Source organism: Monomorium pharaonis, chromosome 7 (genome assembly GCF_013373865.1).
Source record: "Monomorium pharaonis isolate MP-MQ-018 chromosome 7, ASM1337386v2, whole genome shotgun sequence".
In the NCBI taxonomy this organism is placed as follows: Eukaryota; Metazoa; Arthropoda; class Insecta; order Hymenoptera; family Formicidae; genus Monomorium; species Monomorium pharaonis.
Window position 1 is genome coordinate 4,018,704 of NC_050473.1, and position 11,971 is coordinate 4,030,674.

At 33.0% G+C, this 11,971-nt stretch overlaps 1 protein-coding gene and 1 long non-coding RNA gene across 3 annotated transcripts; one reads left to right on the top strand and one right to left on the bottom strand.

The window, feature by feature from the left end:
- Window positions 1-1,071: 1,071 nt before the first annotated feature.
- On the bottom strand, window positions 1,072-11,963 carry LOC118644025 (fructose-bisphosphate aldolase-like). Of its 2 annotated transcripts, XM_036289724.1 has the most exons (7): window positions 11,823-11,963; window positions 11,331-11,617; window positions 4,507-4,716; window positions 3,889-4,332; window positions 3,423-3,776; window positions 2,896-3,031; window positions 1,074-2,144 (listed from the first exon to the last, which is right to left on the bottom strand). In XM_036289724.1, exons 3-6 carry the CDS (start codon window positions 4,711-4,713, stop codon window positions 2,936-2,938), a joined length of 1,101 nt encoding a protein of 366 aa, XP_036145617.1. In that variant the 5' UTR covers window positions 4,714-4,716; window positions 11,331-11,617; window positions 11,823-11,963; the 3' UTR covers window positions 1,074-2,144; window positions 2,896-2,935. The 2 variants fall into 2 exon arrangements, with proteins under 2 accessions (XP_036145618.1, XP_036145617.1); XM_036289725.1 differs by lacking the exon at window positions 2,896-3,031 and having other exon boundaries at window positions 1,072-2,144; window positions 11,823-11,951.
- Window positions 4,723-11,216, top strand: LOC118646568. The gene is made up of 2 exons (XR_004964095.1): window positions 4,723-7,812; window positions 10,910-11,216. It is a non-coding gene; the product is annotated as an uncharacterized LOC118646568 (long non-coding RNA).
- Window positions 11,964-11,971: the final 8 nt, after the last annotated feature.

Sequence of the window (11,971 nt, forward strand, 5' to 3'; positions counted from 1 at the left end):
ACGTCTGACCGGCGCTGGAGCACGAAGAAACATGTCGGCAGGCACGGCAGCGGCGGACGTGACCGTTGCTAGGCGATTGACTCGCCGCGCCTGCGCCGCTGCCGCCATGTTGCTCCGTTGCTCCGCGCTCCAGTCACGTACGCCACTCCAGCGCCGGTCAGACGCTCTGTCGACTCCGTGCGTGTCTCGCGTATTCAGAATTAAATTGTGCGGTACGGTTGTAGTCTGTTCTTTCTAGTTGCACTGTTGCACTGGTGCAATAAGTTAGAATGAGAAAAAATATACTTGTCTTACTTTAACTTATTGCACCGGTGCAACAGTGCAGCTAGAAAGAACAGACCATTGGGTCTGTTTTTTCTAGCTGCACTGTTGCACTGGTGCAATAAGTTAGAATGAGAAAAAATATACTTGTCTTACTTTAATTTATTGCAGCAATGCAACAGTCCAGCTAGAAAGAACAGACGAAGTGTTGTGTTAAGAGTGCCGTCGTGTTAGCAAACGATACGCGAGCCATGTGAGATCGTATGTAGCAAAGGTCGTATTCATGTGTAAAGCGCGGCATCGTGCGTTAGGTTCGGTTTCGAGTAGTGTTCGCGTGCGCGTTTGAGCAAAGTGTTTGCTCGAAGGGGATACGTTCGGTAGAATATCGCGAGTGCCAATTAAGTGAAGTGCTACTAGTCGTGCGAGCATACGAAGTACAAAATTCTTGAAACGAATTTGTCTCCGTTCGTTGTATCTCGGCGTGTAATTTTTATTCAAACGGTTTTCTCACCGCTTTCCTCGGCCTGCGTTTCAACGAAGTTACGTGACGTCACACCACTTTCGTGCCATGTTTTTTTTTAGTTAAATTAATCTTGACGTAACTTTAACCGAGTTAGTTTTATTTTTATGTAACTTTTAACTTTTAACTGAATTAATTTTATAATCCATTACCCATATGATATAAATTCATTTTACAATAATATTAATTGACATTATTAATACATCTTATTATTTTTTTGTCTCTTATTTTAATTAATCACTCAAAAATAAACTTTTAGAGGAAAGTTTTAAAATAAATCATATATAACCTCTTTTATCCTTCACAGTTGTATTTGGTAACTTTGATTACAACAAAACTATTTTTAAATATAATATCGACATACGAGATAATTCTCAATAGATTAGGTTTCTATGCAATGATATATATAATAAGTATAGATGACACACCGAATAGCATGATTTTGTAATACTTGATACAATCACTAACAAACATTTAATAACTGTTTTATTTTGCATATATATTTTTTGCGCGTTCATTTTATACGCAAAGTTATAACGAGACATTAATCATGAGAGCAAATATAATACATCTGCTGTTTTTGTTTCATACTGTTACAGATAGTAATAATGCGTATAATAATATCGAATTTCACAAAATCTATTCGTGTTCTCTCGACGCTTTGGTCTTCATTCTTCATTATTTAATATCAATAGAATTGAATCTCGTCAAGTTAGTCGCTGAATAAATTGGAACAGCGACGAGAGTATCGAAAAATTGAAAACGAATAGATCAGGCTAAAAAATTCTAAATTCGATATTTTTTGTACATTTGTTACGAAATCATCCATTAAATTGACTGCTCAATAGGAAAATTTATGAGATGTTTTGATAAAATTTTAATCAACATATTTGACGTGCAATTTATAAACTGTCGACTTGAGTTGCGAATCGAATTACATGTAATGTGGAATTATTTAAAATTATATTTGATTGACAGAAATTTACGTAAAAGATTTGATCAATTAAAATTCAATTTAAAATCATGCAATTAGATCTGTAAAAAATAATAATTACTTAAAAATATATATACATATACACATATATTAAACAAAATAAGAACGATAAATTTTTTTGGAACTTGGGATGTTTCGTGTGCGTCTTGAACATCTCCAGAGAAATCTTTTTTCTTCTCATGATTTCAACGGAAAAGACGATGATGACAATCTTGCGAGATGTTTCCAATAGCTGTTTCATTTTATGTTTCTAATAGTATATCTTTATCGGTCAATCTAATACGCGTGATTAGCGATGAAAAGAGCCGCGTCTCCCGCAGCACCAGTCACGCCACCTCCATATTTGCCAAGTGCCGACTCGCTGTTAGCCTGTTAAAAAACTTTTTTTTACTCTCAATATTAATTGAGCATATTTTTCTAGAAAGATTGTAGAAAATAGCAAAATTGCAAAATAATTATATAAGAAAATAAAAAAATTCGTTATTTAAATTTTATAGATAAAGAATTAAAAATTTTTTTTTAATAATGTTTCTAAATATATGTTTTTGTAATTAAATTTTATATTATTCATAAGTAATATTAATAAAAAGTTAGAATAAATGTTTGAGTCAGTTTTTGAACGCATGTGCTTTTGTGTGTGTGTGTGTGTGTGTGTGTGTGTGTGTGTGTGTGTGTGTGTGTGTGTGTGTGTGTGCGCGTGCGTGTGCATGCGCGTGCGTGCGTGCGCGCGCGCGCAATATGTACAAAATTTTCATTTTTAAGATTTACATATATGTATACATGTGCCATAAATTTATAAAATTTCTATTAAAGTTGTGTTTCCAACATATAGTTCTTCAAGAATTCTTATGAGAAAATAAAAGAATTACATAAAAAATATAAATGTGTACTAAAAAAACGATAAAGAAAGATAGAAGAAATTAGTTTACTTGCAATTAAAAAAAATAATACTAATATCTTGTAAAATATTACTCAATAATAACATTGATCGTATCTTTGTATTATATATTATAAAAAGAACAAAAGATGTTTATTATGGTAAATGTTAAAAATAAGGATCTACGAGAAAAGCAAATGCACACACATACATAAACATATGGTGTAACTATTATATACTTACTGCCACAAGAAACGGATTGTGCGGAAAATGTAAAATATTTTTAGTAGGCGTGAGATTTGACGTAGAGAGAAGTGTCAGCGGCTTTGCTAGAAATGCTGCCAGCGACGTATTTACCTTGGCAGGCTGCGGTGTTTGCCTAAACAAGCGCACATTACATAGACATGCACAAAAAGAAAATCCAGCTGTGCTTGGAGTACTTCGTGCGACTATTAAAACGACAATTACAAAAAATACAAGGTATTATTTTTTTGAAAAAAAATTGTTTGTGAATGTACAAAAAATAAACATAATAATAAAGGTTCATATTCAGAAGATAAATATATTTTTAGAACAGAAAAATAAAACAGATGTTAAAGGTTAATAATTCGTAACAGTTGTTGTGTATAAATGCAAAAAGTGAGCTAAAAGTGAATAAAACGAGCGATAGTTAAGAGATAAAGCAAATTCAAGTTTACACATGCAATAAAAATTAGTCAAATCTATTAATCTATTATTTTCGCAGTATAATTACTTAAATTTGCACTTACCTTGGCTCTCTTAAGCAACTCTTCTTGACCAGCAGCGATCTTGTCGGCCTTGCCTTGCCAAGCACGAAGTACGGAAGCCTGAAGAGCACGTCCATAACTGAAAGTTAATGCCCAAGGTTTTTTCGCTGGGTACTTGTTAATCGCATCCAGGTTGACTGACGCCTCTTCCTCGGATTGACCACCGCTGAGAAAAGTGATGCCAGGTACTGCTGGTGGCACGGTACGTAACAAAGCTGTCACTGTAGCAGCAGCGATTTCCTGGGGAGTCGCTCTTATCGAACAGCTCTGGCCTGGCGTTACCATGTTAGGCTTTAACAGCGTTCCTTCGAGATATACATGATGATCTGAAAGTGCCTGACAGTAAATGCACATTAGAGAGTGTATAAATTACGTAATAATAAATTTTTATAAAACATAATTTGCAAGCTTCTTTTATTTAAAGCTCAACGAAAGCTCATCTAAATACCTTGTAAACGGCTGCAAGAACCTCTTCCGTGACCTGTTGACAACGGGCGAGGTCGTGATCACCGTCGGGAAGGATCTCTGGCTCTACGATCGGCACAATTCTAGCACTCTGACAGATGGAAGCGTAACGAGCTAGCACATTGGCGTTCTCCATGATGGCGAGTTTGCTCGGGGTGTCTTTCGTAATTTTCAACACGCATCGCCACTTGGCAAAATGGCATCCATCTTTTTTATACTGGACACAACGCGCTTGAAGATCGTCGAGACCCTGGGTCGTGCATTCGTCATTTGTGCCGAAGAGCGGAACAACGCCCTTGTCAACTTTAATACCAGGGATGATGTTGCGTTGCTTCAGCAGCTCGACGAAAGGCGTACCGTCATCGCCCTTTTGATAAAGAGTCTCATGGAAGAGGATCACTCCAGAAATGTGCTGTCCAATGACATCCTGAAAAAAAAGCATTATTAAACATATTTATTAAATGTGGCATATTTCTCTTTTACAGTAAAATTATGTAGTTAATGTTTGGTAAAGTATCACAATATAAATTAAATATTTATAGAAATTAATTTTTGTAAGTTTCTTAAAGTTTTGATAATTAATTTAATAATTAAGACGTACTTTCGCAGTAGTAAAGAGTAGTTGCCTGTAAGCTCTACGGTTTTCCTCAGTATTTTCGACATTGATATCTTGAAACCGTTTACCGATCGTTGTAGTTGACTCATCAGCGGCCAGAATACCTCTACCGGGTGCTACAATTTGTTGAGCAATCGTGCGTAATTCCTCTTTCAGCTCAGGTTCGAGCTTGTTGTATTTTTCCGCGACCATCTTCTGCAATACCACAATCACTCCATTAGCTAATTACATAATCACGTTGAGTTAAACTTATTAGCAAAAATTGTGAATTTTGAGTAATGTTTAACAAACTAGGGATATCTTGGGATAAGGTGTGAATTGGACATTAAGATAAGCCACATAAAATTAATTAGAATCAAGACACACACACACACACACACACACACACACACACACACACACACACACACACACATACCTTACACAGATAAAAATTTCCAGAGAATAATGATCGAATTATGCCCGATTTCTTCACTTCCCAATAAAGTTATCGGAGGATAAATATCAAGTTTAATCAATCATGTGCATGGATCTGATAGTTTATCTCCTGGATAATTTTAACTGCAAGATAACTTGGACGTGAAGAAATCGGGCATTAGTGTATCAAAAAGTAACAAATGGATATTTACATCAAATAGAAATTTGATTATGATTCAATGAGAATGAAATCATCAGGATGTCAAAAAATGAACAAAAAATAAATATCTATTATTTTTTAAATGGATAATTCATTTTTTGAACATGATTTTATTCCTATTAAAACAGTCGAATTTTAGTGTGATTTAAATATATAAAGTAAATATTTATTACTTTTTGGAAGGACAATTTAATCGAACAGTTTTCAGTAGAGCCTTTCTCCTTTCTTCCTTGATAAGTAAAATAAATTAATATTTATGGAATTCAAAATTGCAATTCAAAATTTGCTAAATGAATTTAAAATAAAATTTGACATTACTCCATAATATATAAATTTTATCGAAAAATTCCTGTCCGTTTTATACGATAATAAAATGATGCATCGGAGAAATCCATTTATAATATAATAGAAAAAAGAGGTTGGCATAAAAGTAAGCGATAAAATAAGAATATCTCTCTGATGTCAGATTCTGAACTCAGTATCGACTTCATAATATAAGACCGTTACTTTTTGCGTAAACTTGTAAAGATTGAAACGACGGCGATGGCTTCTTGGAGACACCGAGTATAATAAACAAAAACATGCAACATCTCGACGGTGTGTTAGGTGTGCACGTTGCTTGTATGTATACTGTCCGGCGACGTCGACGTCGAGCGTGTCGAGTGTTGTTGCCGTTGTCCGCAGTCGTCTGACAATTGGCTTGTTCTTTTTCGCTGCACTGCTGCATTTTTTTTTTTTTTTTATGTGGTTTTAATGTGCCAGATCTAAGATAGATATATGGCACGTATGCTTCTTATCTATGCGGGATGACTCCCGCCCTTCTCTATATGATTCTTCCAGTAGACTTTATGAACTGATATATTACTTTGAGTGTGCTTAATTCTTCTTTTGCACTGCTGCATTGGTGCAACAGAGGTTAGAGGAAGACAAATATATTTTTTCTCATTCTAACTTATTGCACCAGTGTAGCAGTGCATAGAAAAAGAACATGCCACGGGTATCGTTTCGTAGCGATCGATAATTGGGTCGATAAATATGTCCGCTACCGGCTGATGGCACCATGTGGCACTATATACCTTTTTATGTTTCCCTTATCCCGCGAGAGGTGCCTAGGAACAAATCATTGTCGGGCACTCGGGCAGCGTATGATACGTCCGCGAGAGAATAATGGTGATGATAAATGCGTGGTATATTTATGCTGACATAATCATAAAGGATAATCGTTGGATGGCAAACTGTAGTGCTGTAGTCAACAGTCGAAGTCACAATTGACGAATGTCCTTATTCACGCAAACGAGAAATGAGACTGCATGATATGTGATGAGAAAAGATCGAGACTGAGGGAACGTGTGAAAATAATCATGCGTCGTGAACAATCGTGAACACAGATTCACACAGAATTAACGTATATACGAGGGGGGAGGGGGAGGGTAGGCATATAACGAGATCACGAAATGATGGGGTATGGGGTTCAGCGTGGCTCAATCGCTTCGATCCGTTCGATATGCATCGACATGCCGTCCCCTCGACTACATATTTCGTCTGGTCATCGCGTCGCAACGTTCTCTAGTCGCAACTGTCTCTTCGTGACCGTGACTCAGTGACTGTCGCTTTATCCACCGGAGATGCATCGCAGGCACTCATCACCCTTGCCAACACTGGTGCAGAATAGGATGGATGTATGTATAATTGGCTGCAGTGCAGTATCGTAATCGCAAGACAAGGAAACGAAAAGAGGCAGAGAACCGCGAGGAGGGTGAACTAGTGAAGTTGCGATTTAAAGGGTGACGGAAGATGCATTCGTCGCGACAGGGAAAGAGAGGACGAGTTAGCCGCGATGCAGCACGCGCAGACGTCCTCGGCACGTTCCGGTAAAACGTTTCCTTTGTTCACCCTGAATTCTCGTGTGACCTGAGACATCACCTGCCTGAATCCTGTCACCGGCGCGCGGCGCGGGCGATATTTATTATCTTACCTCGGTAATATGATCTGTAAGTATTGGACAATAACTTTCGTTTCATTCTACATAAATACAATAGTTACATGGTAGAGATAATCATCTCTGTGAGAAGCGATTGAGTTATAAACAAATGAAATTCATATATACATATATATTACACACACACACACACACACACACACACACACACACACACACACACACACACACACACACACACAAAATGTTGGGAACAATTGAAGAATTTGGTAGGACAATTTCTCTCTCATATTTAATATCTTTTTTTATTTGTAAAATTAATTATCGTAAATTTTCGAAGAAAAACAAGAGCAAAAAGCTACTTTCAAATTTTCTGTAATTAAACTGCGAATTATGACAATATCTATTATCGAAAAAAAGTCAGTAAAGAATAATAACAACTAATAATGAATAGTAATGAACATTATGCTATTTTCAGTATGTAAACTTTATTTGCAAATATATTGAAGTAATTTTGACACTATTCAATCTGAAATTATTTATGTGCATAAGGGAGCAGCTGTAGAATATTATTATATAATATTTATTCTTGATAGTTTCGAAAAACTTTCATCATATGGTAGAACTAAAAATGAAAAATTACAATCACAAAGAAATACGAGGAAGCACGAAAGATATATCCGGTTGACACTGTGAAGAGAGTTATGAACAAATGGTAAGTTAAAAATACGAGTTGTGACTCTTGCTTTAATTCATTTCTTACGTTATTTAATAAAAATTATTTCAAACGTACTGTTTTTTGACCATAATGTATAATGAAAAATTTTTCAAATTATTTTATTACGTATAATTTTTCTACATACACTTAATATTCGTATCTAGAAACAGCAATTATGAAAATTATTTTATAAAGTTTATATAAAGTAGAAGTTCTTACAAGTGGGGAAGGAATACGTTTTTTAAATAGATGTATCGTGCAGTTGGATGCAGTATTTGCAACTTTCTTAGATTTGAATTGATATATAAGATGATAGCGAAATTTTTTCCTAATATAGGAATAATTGAAAATTTAAAAAGCCATAATTTTTATGAATATATATGACTGAATCTTGCATCATGTCAAAATAAATAATTTTTTCCTTATACTCCATTTTAAAAATTATACAAATAAATGACTAAATTGACTTTAAAAAATATCTAAATTAACAAAAAACAATTTATTTTTTACAAAAAGTTAAATTGTTGATTAATTTTTTATAAAACGTTTCAAGAAGAATAACTATTTTTATCTTTATTATATGATAGTAATAAACAAAAATCATAGATTTGGATTATATTGCAGTCAACGATTTTGTATAACATGTGTAAATATTATATATATAAATTGTAGAAATACATATAAAATTAAAAAAATTACAATATTAATTATTTCATGATAACTATGATTTAATAGCTATCTCATGATAAGTAGCTTATTCATTTAAACTATAAACTTAACTTTTATTTTAAATTTCTAATTGCTTTTTTTATAGTTTTTATGAAATAATTCTATTAATAGCGAAAGGAAAGGGGCAATGATTGTGAGCAATTATTGTTTATAACGCAGTAATACTACCGTTTTTGTTGTTACTTCGATACTGTAACTGATAACATTTCCAAAGATACTGTGTATGTGTTGCGCAATCTTATGCAAACCATTTCTGCATATTATGATGCAATGCAATAAAGTTTGCTATGCCGAATTGAATAAATTGATTATATGTTTGTTATAAAGGAAAAAAATGACTTTGCGCGATACATATTTAGATTAAGATAGGATATTCTGCAATTAAATATGTAAATTTTTTAAGATGTGTGTAAAAAATTATAAATAGAGCAAGTACAAACAGGAGGTTTAATTATATTGTAATAATTTTTTTGTAATTTTTTGTATGGACGGTTAGAAAAAAATTTTAATACAATACAATAAAAAGAAAAAGAGAAACAAAGATATCTGCTGTATGTATTTTATATATTGACCTTATTTTGCAAATATTAATAATGGATATATGTAGTTAATTCGGTAGAATAATTAGAATAATCATTTCTCTAAAAGAGAAGCGATTTATCTTATTGTTGGTAATCTTTCATGACTCGAATCGATGATGAATACATGACGCCGGTGGAATGGGAATTACATGTTATGATTACTCGGCGTAGGGATTCTTGTGATACGCTTGCGCTATTTTCCAAGCTGATCCATATCCGCGAGAAGGTTACGAAACTTGTATGAACTTGAGAATAGTCTTGCATACATTTGGTACTTGGTACATGCGGTATACTTATCGGATATGCAACATTCACAAACAACGAAAAAGTAGATCGACAGATAAGATTGCCATTAATTTAATTCATATTATGATTTATTAAGAGAATTTAAAAATAAATTAAAAAATGTAATTAAAAGTAGTTTTGAACTTTAATGAATTTATGAATTGGAAAAATTGTTTACTAGAAAGAATTAATCATACATTAAACATGGAATAATGATATACAATATTTTTATATTTATGAATTCTATATGATGACAAACTCTTCTGAAGGTGAAAGGCAAAATTTGAGACCCTTTTTTAAACGACGTATATGTGAACAAAGATTGCATCATCAGGGAGAAAACAAATGCGCAATGTAGTCATAGAAGTTGATAATTTGCCAGAATGCGATTTACATAGCGATATATTTAAACTAACTGTATTTTTATGATAGTTGTTGCCACGCAAATATCATAACTATCGAAATAAAATGCGGAGTGAAAGCCAGAATTATTATACAAACTACTTTCTACTAGTGAAAGTGAAATAGCTTATGTTATTGATAAATAAACGTTTTAATGATGAAAGTTTTAAAATAAACGTTCACAACTTTCAAGGATCTAGAAAAAAATGTGTATTAATTTTTTATCATTATACATGAAAAAATTCAAACTGAGTGTCTACGAGTACTTTGTAATGTATGTTTTAAGTATGAGTTCATCCTTTTCTTTTTATATAATAAAAAAATTTTCAATGCTATATTACATTTTACAACTCGAATTATTATAATATAACAAAAACAAATATTTTCTTGTGTGTAAAAAAATTATAATAGAAAAAACAATTTAAAAATGATTTTGACTAAACGTATTTGTTAATTAAAAGAATGTATGTGACATTGACAGTGAGCATTTGCATCTCAAATATACATATGCATGTACATACAAGATGCAGTCTAATATGAATTAATGTATATGCGCGCACACGTGTGTTTCACTAATAATTTGACGTGCGTGACTGTTTCATCGTCTGTCAAAATAACTCATATATATATATATACATATATATATATATATATATATATATATATATATATATATATAAGTATTGAATTGCACAAATGATATTTTCACATATAGATGACGTCTAATTTTATTCGTGATTGCATAATTAGCTAATGATAAATTAATTTATGTTAATTTAAATTTTTTCGAGGTAATGTTTTGTTATTTTCAATTTGCTTTAAAATTAAATATTTCTATATCGCTACTAATGAAGTACAGATATTAATGCATATTTGTTAATACATAATAATTATCAGCAATATAGTATATTCGCGTATTTGACCATTTAAGCTGGAGTAATGTCTATGAGGAGAGAGGAAGGAAGTAAACATGTATTTTGTAAATGTACGAAATTGATATCTATGTTTATTTGTGACAATAAAGATATTTAATTAGTGACAATTAAATTCTATATACATATTTTTATATTATAACATTTTTTCTTTTCTATTTTCAGAAAAATTGCTTCAATTTAGAGCTCAGCCTTGACTGCGATTGTCGAGATATATTTGCGTACAAAAATATCTTTTATATTTTTACGCGTTTGCGTGCGTAATGGGTTACGCATGCAACAAGCATAGTTAATGAAGCTATGATAAAGCCATGATGGATAACATAAAAATTTCGAGAATAATACGAAAATGATTGATACTCGTTATTGAATAGGGAATGGATAAATCACGCATGACGATGATGGCGACAAAATGTCAATCAAGGTCAAAGGTCGTTATAGGTAGTTTGAGCATAAAGTTTTAGATATTTCTCGAGGCGATACCTGTACGAATTCGAGGCGATCAATACCTGTAGCGTAAGTACTGTACGTATCTCATTAATACAGAGTTTTTCTGTTGTAAAAACGAAGCAGCACGTGGACTCACCTAATCTTAAATGAGGATTTATTCGTAGGAACTGTGCGAACGCCTGTTACAATCTACTCAATGGTTGGAGTGCGACTGAGAAAGATTACCAGCCGTCGTCGGTTTCAAGTCTGATTTGATCGTATGTTTATCGTGCGCGTGCGCTTTAGGTCCTGCACACGGGGGATACTCAACTTTACGACATCGTCAAAGATAGGATAGACCGGAGATCAGCCAGTCGGTTGTCGTAGAGTTCAAACTCTAGGTTGTCGTCATATGACACTTTAATCTAGGGTTGTAATAAACATCTGTAAAATGTTAAATATCAATAAGTTGACAAATTTATATAAAACAAATATATAATACAATACACTGATTAAAATACAAGCTTGCAAAACGATATATGTAATTTTATGAATATTTTTGGCTCTTATTATCGTATATATATTTATTTAGTTATATTTATTAAAAGAGCGTTAAATAATATTTATCTCATAGATCGATCATATTTACCTTTGATTAAAAATATCGTCGTAGAAAGAAGAGTTTATCGTTTGAGCAATTTTCTTCAACTGTGAAACTGTTATAATTTCGCAGCAAGCGGCTGTTACTGCCTGTTACGTTACTGGCCTTACTAGCACAATATCACGTGGTGACGAGTT